Source organism: Dendropsophus ebraccatus, chromosome 8 (assembly GCF_027789765.1).
Source record: "Dendropsophus ebraccatus isolate aDenEbr1 chromosome 8, aDenEbr1.pat, whole genome shotgun sequence".
In the NCBI taxonomy this organism is placed as follows: domain Eukaryota; kingdom Metazoa; phylum Chordata; class Amphibia; order Anura; family Hylidae; genus Dendropsophus; species Dendropsophus ebraccatus.
This window is the reverse complement of record NC_091461.1, coordinates 13,319,587-13,334,079: the sequence shown is the minus strand read 5'-3', so window position 1 is coordinate 13,334,079 and position 14,493 is coordinate 13,319,587. Positions and strand designations below refer to the sequence as shown.

The window sequence follows — 14,493 nt, the reverse complement described above, 5'->3', positions numbered from 1 at the left end:
CGGTTGGAAGTTCACCGTGCTGACGGACTTTTCTTCCACGCTGGCCCAGGTTGGCTAGCAGTGCATCTGGAATTCCAGCCAGTTTGTGCATGTGCATCCGGAGCCGTCCGAAATTCCAGATGCTCCCATAGGGTTCTATGGTGACAACCAAGACGGAATTCCGGACAAAATAGGACAAGATCTATGATTTCCTGACCTATTTTCCAGCATGGACACCCTTCAGAAAAAGAGAAGCCTATGGTTCTGGAAATGAATCCGAATTTCCTGTTGTGTGCATGAGGCCTTACTGTAAGGGTGCCTTCACACACACCGGATCTGCAGCAGATCCACAGCAGATTTGATGGTGCAGATTTGATGCGGTCTTCAGTTATTTAGATATATAGGTATTTTGCAAAAAACACTGCAAAAAATGAAAGTTGTCACTACAGCCTAAGGCTTTTTTAAAGCTGCAAACTAGAATTTATTGTGTATATATATATATATATATATATATATATATATATATATTTATTTTTTTTTTTTTTATTACATACATACATATATATATATACACACACACACACACACACACACACACACACACACATATTTGCCTTTCCCTCTTACTTGAACAAGTTTTCCATCAGATCCGTACACAGCACCATCAACTCCATGGGATAAAATGGCGACGATACAAGAGTCCAGCTGGGAGTGTTCGGGTCGCTTGGAGAACAGATCCAGCTCAGACAATATTTCCTATAAGAAAAAAACAAGAGGTGATGGGATCTGGTAAGATACACAGGAGACACAATCTATACCCATCACAAAAGCCTGACATGATAATATGAGATGGGGAGGCAGCATAGACATCATCACAAATCTATAGAGCAGCATCAGGTATCACTATATGTAACCTGAGGATGACCGCAACATACATGACATCTGTCCCTGCAAAACCAGACTGTGTGCAACTTCTCCTTCCTCAAATTACAACTCAAAAAACCCACAAGTGTATCCAGGGAATGTGAAAAAAAAAACCACAACATGCTGAAAATCATATGTGATCCGAAATTCACTGGAACATGATCAAAATAGAAACAGAGAAGTAACATAAGATTGGGCAACTATTTCGTAGAAATAGAAAACAAAACAAGAATGTAAATTGTATTGATGATTTTCCTGTACTTGGATGAATTTCACACATCGCTCTGCAGAGATAAATCAGCCGCAGATCATTCCCAGATGTTCTATATCGATATGAACTGAGCAATCAAAATCCGCAGGAACCCTAATGCTACACACTATAAGTTGTTTTTTTGGTGCAAATGAGCCACAATAGATTTCCCAGCAGATTCGTATCAATGCACCAAACCTGTTCCATGTGCACTTACCAAGGAGGCCTCTATATACATAAGGCTGGTGGGATCCCCAGGAAAGACACCCATTACCCTCTGCACTGGAGATGAGTGAGTGTCTGACACCAATTACAAAAATAGAGGCTATTACATTCCACTCTATAGGCTGAATGAAGATAGTGCTGTACACAACCATCTTCCTCTTGCCCATAAAGTGGTAGTGCACATGTCAGATCACCAGTCTATTCAAACACCTCTGCCGATCACTCCTCACCTTAACAGAAAAACCCCTTTGAGGTTCTGAACACCCAAACTCAGACCAATCAATACTTTTTATGTGTCTCTATGACAAATATAAAAATGCTACAGGCAGAACCTACCGTATACGGCAAGGGCCCTATTATATGATGTCTGTGCAGCCCTTGCTAAACGATAATCAAGCCATGTAATAGGCTCAGTAAATGTCAAGATTATTGTCCGTCATCGGCCCTTCTAATAGGACTCTAAGTCCTGGCACTTGCAGGTTGCTGTAGCATTTAGACCATGAGTAAACCACTGGCAGAGGAGATGGCGGCTTAATCTGCAGTTACCTGAGCGGTGATGTTGCTGCGTTCCCAGACTCTAAAGTTCAGCTGAAAAAACAAAAGCTTCAAAGCGTTCAGATCCACGTCCCCTCCGTGGCGGTAGTCAAGTTCAGGAGTCGTGAACAAGACGTTACTTATGATCAGGCAAATCCCACGTGGCCGTGTGGTCATCTTGTAGGCCTGAAAGCAATGTGAAGAAAGACAATGGGATCACTGACAGCTATCCAGACCGTAACAGAAGTCTGTTCTTCTTCAGAAAACGTGCCACTTTATGGGCACAGTCTGAGCTGTCATACCAAACACAGCCTATAAAAGGTGCTGCTTTTAGAAAATGGCAGATTTTTTCCAACCTTCACCCTTACAGACCTGCTGGTGATGTGATAGGTAGAAATTCACAGTAGTCAGAGACACGCTTCCTGGGCCGTCTCCATTATCTATACATCTCTCACAGGGCTCTAGGAGAAGACATGCAAATGAAAAGTGATGTAGATAACATAGAAGAGACATAACCCAACAGTATCATGTGTCACCTACCAGACTGTAAAGCATAACACTACATCTTAGTATATACCTATTTCCTATCTATCTATCATGATTCAGAACATGTTGGTACTATACAAACTAAGGAATTATTATAAGAAAAGCTATACAATTAATTGCAGATGGCCCCATTCACCTGAATAGAGATGTGCTACAGGTATCCTGCATGACTGTAGGTTTACAGAGGTCACTGTGCAGGGAGAAGAGCAACCAGCACTAGAGGACTTACAATCTTAGGACTGATAGGGTCCCTTGAGGTTGGACCATGACCGATCACACAGTGCCAGCATATGCTAGTCTAATCGCATATGTATCATTTAGGTTATTATTTATGCATAGTGCAAAATATAAAAAGGAAAAATACAATAGCAGGATTGCATTTTTTCGTGTTTACCCTACCAAGAGAGATAATAACAGTTAAAAGGAGTTATCCCAAGATTAAAAGTTATTCCCATCCACAGGACTGGTGATAACCCGCTGATAGGTAGGGTGCTGACCACCGGGACCGCCCAATGATAATAAAAACTGAGTTCAATTGTCCCTAGGGTGATTGCAGGAACAATGTGCACGCTCAGCCATCGCTCCATTTATTCTCTATGAGGCTTATGAGCATTGCTGAGCACTGAACTTTCCAAGTCCCAGAGTTAATGGAGCGATGGTTGAGCATGTGCGCTGCTGTTCCAATACACTCGAGGGAGGGGGGGGTCTTCTGTTCTCGTGATTAGTGGTAAGACAGATACTCTGCTGATATGTATACCAATTTATATGTAGTCCAAAACAGTGCCACTAAAAATACAGCTAAATCTGCAAAAATAAGATAAAAAAAAAACGTTCAGCTACATCAACTATATATATGTGTGTGTGTTGTTCTGTTCTGTGAACCATAAAATCCCTCCAATAACCTCTAATGATAATGTGCTGTGCCAGGAACTGGTTACATAGAAAAGCAGAGGGAGTAATGTGTGTCAGCCTCACCCCGCCAGCCATGGACTCCTCCTCGCTCCTCCACCGACATAGGGAAGCAGGTTTCCTGTAATAAGAGACAAAGAGACTGTAAACACTGAATGTGATACAATAGGATCAGCTAATCCAGATGCCGGTGAGAACATGGGGCCGGGTGATGTCAGTACACTAGAGCAAACATTTATACAGTTTTGGAGCTCCTGGAATCATAATGATACATGACGATAGGGACTCAGAATTCCATTCTAAAGAACGCCGCTATATTTACAGGTCACACACAGAACATGGAAATAAGCTCTATGAAGGTAATGATAGTCACAAGAGGCTGACACTATCCTCCCTTCTAGGTGTCATTACTAGCTTCACATGTCTTAGGAGGAAATCCCAGCAATGTCTGACTACACTCTTTACATGAATGGCTCCTGGGGGAGATCCCAAGCCAAGAACCCTCACGTGGGCAGATGCAGTCTATCTTAAGAGTTTTCCTATGCATTTATATATTTAATATTCTGTATTCCAGAGCCTCAGCAAGGAGCAGCTCCCACCATAGGAAAATAAAATTTACTAGAATAGGCCCCAAGTAATAATAGACTTTCACAGCGACCTCTAGATTTTTGGTGCAATTGTTTTTAGTCAAAGTGCAAGACTACAACTCCCATCATGCCTGGACAGCCAAAGCTAAAGCTTTGGCTGTCCAGGCATGATGGAAGTTGTAGTTTTGCAACAGCTGGAGAGCCAAGGTTCTCTACCACTGATAGATTATACAGGAACCATAGATGATACACCTCTTTTATGATGTCTGATTTACATCTCTGTAATTTATCCTGGTCTTTTGTACAGATACAAATGTATCACCTAAATTTGCTATAAAGCCTATGTATCGTCAGATCTTCCATTTGTACTTGAGATTTTAGGAGATGACAGGTACTGAATAGAAAGGACCTAGGGCCCTATTCCACCGGACGATTATCATTCGGATAATCGTTAAATCGTTCAGAACGCATCGATAATCATTCGGTTGGATAGCAGTTAACGATTAAATGACGAATGAGAAATCGTTGATCACTTAATGAGACCTGGACCTATTTTTATCGTTGCTCATTTGCAAATCGTTCGCATGGAATAAGACGTCGTTTGGTCATTCGCAGTAGCGCCAAACGCAATAGCGATGACAAGACGACCACAAGAACGGTCATAAGTAACGATCATCGTTCTGTGTAAATGGGTGAACGATTTCAGGTCGTTCGCAATAGTGGCCAATTGAGATCGTTTATTGTTAACAATTATGCGAACGATAACCGTCCCATGGAATAGGGCCCTTACAGCTCTCCTTCCTGCTGAATGTATTTCTAGCTCTCGCTCCAAAGATCACAGTAACGACTGCATTTGTGCCTCCGGCCGCTCCATACTTACAGCCGCTCTACATCTCTGTCCGGCAAGGAGGCAGAACACGTTTTTAGCCTCTGAATGTAAACAGGATTGTCTTCATTCACAGGAAGCAAGAAAACAGTGAGAAACTAGACAGACTGGTGTCTTATGTAACTCTATACAAATCTGCAATCCATAGGTTAATAGCGGTGAAAATTAGCAACCCCCCCAAAAAACTAGTTGGAGGACTTAAACTCCGGTGAAAATCTTTTTCTTTCAAATCAACTGGTTTGGGAAAATTATATATATTTGTAATTTACTTCTATTTAAAAATCTCCAGTTTTCCAGTACTTATCAGCTACTGTGTGTCCTGCAAGAAGTGGTGTATTCTTTCCAGTCGGACACAGTGCCCTCTGCTGCCACCTCTGTCCATGTCAGGAACTGTCCAAAGAAGGAGAGGTTTTCTATGGGGATTTGCTGCTGCTCTGGACAGTTCCTGACATGGACAGAGGTGGCAGCAGAGAGCACTGTGTCATACTGGAGAAAATACACCACTTCCTGCAGGACATACAGCAGCTGATAAGTAGTAGAAGACTGGAGATTTTTAAATAGAAGTAAATTACAAATCTATATAACTTTCTGAAACCATTTGATTTGGCGTGCCCCTTTAATGGATGGCTATAGAGGCAATACAGACAGTTCCCCAGACATATCACATGGTGGGAAATGGTCGGGTCCCTTGTACCAATCATACAGTAAAACCCCCATCTCCACAATCCTCTATAACAGGCATGTCCAAACTTTTTTCGAAGAGTGCCAAATTTGATGAAGTGAACATGTGCGAGGGCCGACCATTTTACATGCTACATGCTATATGCTTTATAACACAGGCAGATAATAGCAAGCTGGATACCTGGGGGGCCGTAAAAGTTCGGAACCCGGGCCGCAAATGGCCCTCCGACCGGACTTTGGACATGCCTGCTCTATAACATGGCAATGCTGTCACCTGTGGAGTTACAATATGTACGCTGGGATGAAGGCCGATCTTACCTCTGGTTCAGCTGTCCTCATCTGCTGCTCCAGCTGCTGCGCTAGATGCTCCTGATCGGTGTCTCGCAGTGCGGTACAGAATATGGAGAAGGCATCCGGGCCGCGTTTAGGAAGCAGGTCCAGCAGGGCACCGTTCTGTCGGAAACTCACCCCCTTAGACTTAATGAGAAAGATTGGAGAGAAACAATAAGACCTAAGATCATCAATATTCTAGCAGATCTGTCACCTAAATATAGTGCCCTATGTAAGAGAGAAAAATACAGAGCCCGGGCCATTCCCCCAATAATCTAACATGACTAGGGAATCATAAAGAAGGACTAAGATGCTAGATCGCAAAACTACTATTCCCATCATGCCTCAACAGCCGAAGGCAAAGGTTTGGGTGTCTTGGCATGATGGGATTTGCAGTTCTGCAATAACTGGAGGGCTGCAGGTTCCTTATCCCTGCTTCACATTGAACTCAGCTAAATGCAGTGATTTTAGCAGGACCGGCTAAGCTTCTAATGTGTATGAGGGTCTCCCATGGCAGATGTTGGGGAGAGAAGGGATTTCAAGGACAGTTCCATAGGCAAGGGCACAACAAGCTGATCGCTGCTGGGACCTCACAAGGACCGAGATGCAGTTGTCCCTGCAATCAATGGAGAGCTCCCTTATCTCATGGAGCTGAGATGGTATTACCCCTTTAACAATTTACACTTATGTATATTGTGACTACTCTATAATCCAAGCACCACAACACGTGTAATACAGGGGCCCATGCCTTGTCCTCTAAATGTCATCAGTTCTATATAGGGAAGATTCATAACAAATACATGGCTAAAGAAACGATAACTGGCCGTACAGACTCCATCTATCAGCAGTAAGAGCTAAGAAAATGCTCAATGACAGAGACGCGGTAGTATCTGTGAGTCACTGTTACACATTGGAGCCTAAAACATTGTCTTCTGTGGTGCAATGCCTGCGGATAAATCCCGACATTCACCGTGACTGTGGCTACAGATCAGGATCAGTCCCATATTGTGGCTACAGATCAGGATCAGTCCCATATTGCGCCTACAGATCAGGATCAGTCCCATATTGCGCCTACAGATCAGGATCAGTCCCATACTGCGGCTACAGATCAGGATCAGTCTAGAGATGAGCGAACCTGGAGCATGCTTGAGTCCATCCGAACCCGAACTTTCGGCATTTGATTAGCGGAGGCTTCTGAACTTGGATAAAGCCCTAAAGCTATGTGGAAAATATGGATATAGTCATTGGATATAGTCTTTATCAAAGTTCAGCAGCCCCAGCTAATCAAATACCGAACGTTCGGGTTCGGATGGACTTGAACCTGAACCCGGTTCGCTCATCTCTAGATCAGTCCCATACTGCTGCTACAGATTAACAAGAGTACATTTCTTTACAGCATTTTCAACCTGGGGCTCTACAGCTGGTGCAGAACTACAACTCCCAGCATGCCCATTAATGTTGAAGGCTTTCAGTGCATGATGGGAGTTGTAGTCACTCACATACATTAGAGGTTCTGTGATCAGTATCTTAAACATAACATTACTTTTACCTGGATTTTTTCTTGCATATATGGTGTAAGGACTTTCTTGGCTACCAGATGGTCTATGAGCTCGTCAGGCACCATCTCCTGTATTAACCGAACTCTCAGCCTGATAAGGGCCTCCTTGTGGTGATCTTGCATTCCCCCCAGCATCCTGAAGAAAAAAAAAAAAAAAACTTAAACACCTAGCCGGGATCTCCTGCACCATCCAGTCACCTAGCCGGGATCTCCTCCACCATCCAGTCACCTAGCCGGGATCTCCTGCACCATCCAGTCACCTAGCCGGAATCTCCTGCACCATCCAGTCACCTAGCCGGGATCTCCTCTCCCATTCAGTCACCTAGCTGGGATCTCCTGCACCATCCAGTCACCTAGCCGGGATCTCCTGCACCATCCAGTCACCTAGCCGGGATCTCCTGCACCATCCAGTCACCTAGCCGGGATCTCCTGCACCATCCAGTCACCTAGCCGGGATCTCCTGCACCATCCAGTCACCTAGCCGGGATCTCCTGCACCATCCAGTCACCTAGCCGGGATCTCCTGCACCATCCAGTCACCTAGCCGGGATCTCCTGCACCATCCAGTCACCTAGCCGGGATCTCCTCCACCATCCAGTCACCTAGCCGGGATTTCCTTCACCATCCAGTCACCTAGCCGGGATCTCCTTCACCATCCAGTCACCTAGCCGGGATCTCCTGCACCATACAGCCACCTAGCCGGGATCTCGTCTACCATCCAGTCACCTAGCCGGGATCTCCTCCACCATCCAGTCACCTAGCCGGGATCTCCTGCACCATACAGCCACCTAGCCGGGATCTCCTCCACCATCCAGTCACCTAGCCGGGATCTCCTCCACCATCCAGTCACCTAGCCGGGATCTCCTCCACCATCCAGTCACCTAGCCGGGATCTCCTCCACCATCCAGTCACCTAGCCGGGATTTCCTTCACCATCCAGTCACCTAGCCAGGATCTCCTTCACCATCCAGTCACCTAGCCGGGATCTCCTTCACCATCCAGTCACCTAGCCGGGATCTCCTGCACCATACAGCCATCTAGCCGGGATCTCCTCCACCATCCAGTCACCTAGCCGGGATCTCCTCCACCATCCAGTCACCTAGCCGGGATCTCCTGCACCATACAGCCACCTAGCCGGGATCTCCTCCACCATCCAGTCACCTAGCCGGGATCTCCTGCACCATCCAGTCACCTAGCCGGAATCTCCTGCACCATCCAGTCACCTAGCCGGGATCTCCTCTCCCATTCAGTCACCTAGCTGGGATCTCCTGCACCATCCAGTCACCTAGCCGGGATCTCCTGCACCATCCAGTCACCTAGCCGGGATCTCCTGCACCATCCAGTCACCTAGCCGGGATCTCTGCAGCCCTACATTACTGTACCTGACGTGTATATAAGTCAGATACTTCTCATAGCTGGATACACAAGGCATTTCTAAGCCTCAGGGCACAGAACATAATGCACTGGATGACCATCTGCTGTTACGTCACACAGGGTGGGGGAGGGAAGTGCTGGGAGCCTATACAGAAGTATTTATTTTTAATATTACATTGAAGCCTTTAGGTGATGCATTCTGATTCTCTTAAAGGTCATCCAGAACTAGGAAAAAAGAAAAAAAAACAAAACTTTTTTGCTAAAACAGTGCGACATTGCAATTCTGTACCGTTCACTTCAATTAAAATGAGCTGCAAAACCCAGAGCGAGAACAAGAGGCGCAGTTTCTAGAAAATGGCCATGTTTTCTAAGCCTGAACATCCCCTTTAAGTGTCGTAGCGAATAATCTTTTATTGATAATTCTCCCCTTGCATCAGTCATATTGTAGACACAGGTTTTTCTATAGACAGCACAGCAGTGTGGGTTCGCTTTATGGCAGATAAATCAAATAGCAGTAAAATGACATTATTTGGTGTAAATGGGTCACCTCCATCTATCTACAGAGTAGGCATACCCACTGCCATGCCCTGTCCTGTCCTGTCCTATCATATCCGTGCATAGACAACAGCCGTATATAGAAAATATGTCAGGAAACTGTCCTTCTGGTACATGTTTGGCCCCTATACATTTGACTGATTTTCAATACAAACATCAAAAATCACCGATATCAAGGCATATACCTGAGGTCCTATCTGTATACATAGCTGCTGATATACACTATGACTTACATAGGTTCTGTCACCATGCAGCCGAAGTCACGGAGCACCGCTATATGGGGGATATTGGTAGTCGACCCTTGCTCATAGATGGACTCATGGACTAACTGGATCTCAGTGGGCAGGATGTCATCCATACTGAGCAGACCTGATCAATCTGTTCAGGAGCAGAGGGCAAAAGAGAGAAGGCTGGAGAGTGTTGAGCCGTCTGTAGACATGGCTGGCGGTCACACATAACTGGCGGTTGAGGGCGTGCTCAGCTGGCGGTCACACATAACTGGTGGTTGAGGGCATGCTCAGCTGGCGGTTATTTTTTCCAACTGCTCCATAAAAGAGCATTAAAGGGGTACTCCAGTGAAATAAAAATAACCTGCAATGAAAAGGTTAGGTAAAGTTATATAACATTGCAATATACTTACCTAATGGATTCCTGCAGCTTGGTCTTCTTTTTGGTCCCAGCTCCTCCCCACAGGAAGTTGAAAATGTCAGGTCCTCCACCAGACTGTCGACCCCCGTTTTCCGACGACGACGATACGTCACTAACCGCCCTTCTCGTCTCTCCTGCATATGCCAATCACTCCTGGTCAGTCCGTGTCTTCCTGCTCTCCTCCGATTGGTCTGCAGTTGCAGCCAATCAGCTCCCTCCCTGTGCGCGGGTCACACAGGGCCTCCTGCAGAGATGACAGCTGGGAGCCCGGCATATCTGCAGACTTTCTGTTCCTCCAGGAGAGTCTCCCCTGTCACCGCACTGTCCCCAGGTAAAGCTGCCTGTAACCCGGCCTCCTGGCTTGATGTGACCCTCTCCGGTCAGGCATAGGGCAGAGTAACCATGTCAGCGTGTGGAGAGCAGGAAGAACTTTCTGCTGCTCCTCTCATTGTCCCCTACAGTCCACACGCTGACATGGTTACTCTGCTCTATGCCTGACCGGAGAGGGTGACATCAAGCAAGCCTGTGTACACTGCACATATAATAATTACCCCCCGAACGTGTATTTCCTTGTATTACTGCTAATGGCAGCCTTTAGATTAGGGCTCTGAGGGCTGCAATAGAGCCATAGTAAGAGATCCTCTCCGGTCGGTGTGTGTGTGCGGCATACGGCTGAGTGTGCAGGAGACTCTGACTGCACTGCGCCTGGTGAGCGATCAGAGGAGAGTCTCCTGCACAATCAGCCCTATGCTGCACTCCAGTACTGCACAGGGGCCCTGAGGGGGAGAGGGGCCAGCTGGGGACCGCAGCCACCTGTCAGGCAAGATGTGGAAGGGAAGAAAGCTCGGCTGGGGCTGGCTCTGCACACACGCTCTGCAATAGGTACTGCCACTCCCATCCCCCAGAGGGCAGCATCACAGAGCGGCCGCCTGTACTCCCCTCTCTCTCCTACGAACTGTGCTGTGCAGAGAGGAGCACAGTGCACGGCTCCATCACTCTGCTCCCCTCCCCCGGCAGTAGAGAGGTCTGCACATCCTGCTGATCAGAGCAGGCCCATCCCCCCACGTCGGACTAAGGAGTAGAGCAGCCCCTCCCCCCAAACCCTCACCTGGAATGGAGCATCAGAGTGGGAGTGTTGTGCTGTGCTATGTGTGAGGTAAGAAGTGTATGATGTGTGTGCTGGGATATGTGTGATGAGGTAAGGAGTGTATGATGTGTGTGCTGTGCTATGTGTGAGGTAAGAAGTGTATGATATGTGTGATGAGGTAAGGAGTATATAATGTGTGTGCTGGGGTAATGTGTGAGGTAAGGAGTCTATGATGTGTGTGTTGTGCTATGTGTGATGAGGTAAGAAGTGTGCTGTGCTATGTGTAATGGAGTAAGTGTGCTGTGCTATGTGTGATGAGGTAAGGCATGTATATGTGTGATGAGGTAAGAAGTATATGATGTGTGTGCTGGGATATGTGTGATGAGGTAAGGCGTGTATATGTGTGATGAGGTAAGGAGTGTATGATGTGTGTGCTGGGGTAATGTGTGATGAGGTAAGAAGTGTATGATGTGTGTGCTGGGGTAATGTGTGATGAGGTAAGAAGTGTATGATGTGTGTGCTGGGGTAGTGTGTGATGAGGTAAGGAGTGTGCTGTGCTATGTGTAATGGAGTAAGTGTGCTGTGCTATGTGTGATGAGGTAAGGAGTGTGCTGTGTTATGTGTGATGAGGTAAGGAGTGTGCTGTGCTATGTGTGATGAGGTAAGGAGTGTATGATGTGTTATGAGGTGAGGAGTGTATGATATGTGTGATGAAGTGAGGAGTGTGTTGTATGTGTGATGAGGTGAGGAGTGTATGATATGTGTGATGAAGTGAGGAGTGTGTTGTATGTGTGAGGAGTGTGTTGTATGTGTGATGAGGTGAGGAGTGTATGATATGTGTGATGAAGTAAGGAGTGTGTTGTATGTGTGATGAGGTAAGTGTGCTGTGCTATGTGTGACGGTGCATCAAAGCGGCCCGTCCCCCCTCCCCCTGGAAGATGCATAAGAGCGGACCACACAACACCCTACTGCCCCCCTCCCCGGGACAGAACATCAGAGCGGGACCAGCAACAACACCCGCAACACCAGAACAGCGCATCAGAGTAGTCCCGGAAGTGTTGCAGGTGAGGGATACAGTTGCATACATACATACATACATACATACATATTTCTCTCACTGTGTTATCTGTGCTGTTACATAGGACTGCAGGTGACATCTACATTATCTGTACTCAGAGATAGGCCGGGCTGTTGGGGTAGTGTGTCTGTTAGGATGGCGGCCAAGTGGGGGTAGTGTGAGGGGGTGGGGGGGGTCAGGTGGGATAGTGTGTGTAGGGGGGTCAGGTGGGATAGTGTGTGCAGGGGGGTTAGGTGGGATAGTGTGTGTAGGGGGGGTCAGGTGGGATAGTGTGTGAAGGGGGGGTCAGGTGGGGGTTGTGTGTGTAGGGGGGTTAGGTGGGATAGTGTGTGTAGGGGGGGTCAGGTGGGATAGTGTGTGAAGGGGGGGGGTCAGGTGGGGGTTGTGTGTGTAGGGGGGTTAGGTGGGATAGTGTGTGTAGGGGGGGTTAGGTGGGATAGTGTGTGTAGGGGGGGTCAGGTGGGATAGTGTGTGAAGGGGGGGTCAGGTGGGGGTTGTGTGTGTAGGGGGGTTAGGTGGGATAGTGTGTGTAGGGGGGGTCAGGTGGGATAGTGTGTGTAGGGGGGGTCAGGTGGGGGTAGTGTGTGTGTGGGGGGGGTCAGGTGGGGGTAGTGTGTGTAGGGGGGTCAGGTGGGATAGTGTGTGGGGGGGGGTAGGTGTATTGCAGGCAAAGGGGGGGGGGAACTTTATTACTATGGTGGGTACAGCAGGAGCATTATTACTATATAGGCATAGGGCACATGAGTGGAGGCATTTTACTATGGGAAACACAGCAGGTGGAATTATTACTATATGGAGGCACAGTAGACATTATTACTATATGGAGCAAAGCAGGTGGCATTATTATTACCAACATTATTTGCATTATTTGGTAGGGGTGCAAGACCACCTCTATGCTGCAATACACACACTGCTTCTTCCTAGTAACCCAAATCTTGATAAAAGCCCCCCTTCCTTCCCCAGCACTGAACTCAATGACCTGGGGGGGGCGGCTTGAAAAAGCTCTGAGTGACAGAGCGAAACGTCGCATTTGTGGGATCAATAAATCACGATTTTGATTGAATCCGGAGTGCCGTGGTGATTTACCTTCAGTAGATAGATAGATAGGAAGGAAGAGAAGAAGCAGCACTGCATAATGTTGTATTGGTGGTGCCAGCGGATCTTGATCCAGACCAGAGATCATAATAAGTATATAGCCAGAGAATCCACAGCACTCCAGCGTAGTGAAAAAGCTCAACAAGTTGTGGTTATTCAGTCAATTCATAGTGCAACACTCCAAGCGCAACGTTTCAGTGACTCTCTGTCACCATTTTCAAGCGTGAATACATGGTACAAAACTCAGGTACCGTATATTTATATACAAAGCACAACAGTGCTGTAAATCCTCTGCATAGATAGATAGATAGATAGATAGATAGATAGATAGGAGATAGATGGATAGGAGATAGATAGATAGATAGATAGATAGAAGATAGATAGATAGATAGATAGATAGATAATAGATAGAAGATAGATAGATAGATAGATAGATAGATAGATGATATGAGATAGATAGATAGATAGATAGGAGATAGATAGGAGATAGATAGATAGATAGATAGATAGATAGGAGATAGATAGATAGATAGATAATAGACAGATAGATAGGAGATAGATAGATAGATAGGAGATAGATAGATAGATAGGAGATAGATAGATAGATAGATAATAGACAGACAGATAGGAGATAGATAGATAGGAGATAGATAGATAGATAGGAGACAGATAGATAGATAGGAGATAGATAGATAGATAGATAGATAGATAGATAGGAGATGGATAGATAGATAGATAGATAGATAGATAGATAGATAGATAGATAGGAGATGGATGGATAGATAGATAGATAGATAGATAGGAGATGGATAGATAGATAGATAATAGACAGACAGATAGGAGATAGATAGGAGATAGATAGATAGATAGATAGGAGATAGATAGATAGATAGATAATAGACAGACAGATAGGAGATAGATAGATAGATAGATAGATAGGAGATAGATAGGAGATAGATAGATAGATAGATAGATAGATAGGAGATGGATAGATAGATAGATAGATAGATAGATAGATAGATAGATAGATAGGAGATGGATAGATAGATAGATAGGAGATAGATAGATAGATAGATAGATAGGAGATAGATAGATAGATAGATAGATAGTAGATGGATAGATAGATAGGAGATGGATAGATAGATAGATAGATAGATAGGAGATAGATAGATAGATAGATAGATAGATAGATAGATAGATAATAGATAGATAGATAGATAATAGATAGATAGATAGATAGATAGATAAT

The 14,493-nt window shown here is 45.7% G+C and overlaps 1 protein-coding gene across 6 annotated transcripts in view; it reads right to left on the bottom strand.

Moving 5' to 3' along the window:
- The window catches only part of CASP2 (caspase 2), a 33,435-nt gene that overhangs the window by 4,071 nt on the left and 14,871 nt on the right, over window positions 1–14,493 (bottom strand). For 2 of the 6 annotated variants that reach the window (XM_069979822.1, XM_069979823.1), the window contains 6 exons: window positions 7,401–7,545; window positions 5,840–5,998; window positions 3,434–3,488; window positions 2,285–2,373; window positions 1,925–2,098; window positions 607–735 (listed from right to left, as the gene is read on the bottom strand). In XM_069979822.1, coding sequence (XP_069835923.1) covers window positions 607–735; window positions 1,925–2,098; window positions 2,285–2,373; window positions 3,434–3,488; window positions 5,840–5,998; window positions 7,401–7,544 — 750 coding nt within the window. In that variant the 5' untranslated portion in view covers window position 7,545. Of the gene's footprint in view, window positions 1–606; window positions 736–1,924; window positions 2,099–2,284; window positions 2,374–3,433; window positions 3,489–5,839; window positions 5,999–7,400; window positions 7,546–8,789; window positions 8,896–8,956; window positions 9,007–9,569; window positions 9,826–14,493 lie in introns of those variants that run through there. The other 4 variants (XM_069979821.1, XM_069979820.1, XM_069979818.1 and 1 more) reach the window with 4 other exon arrangements.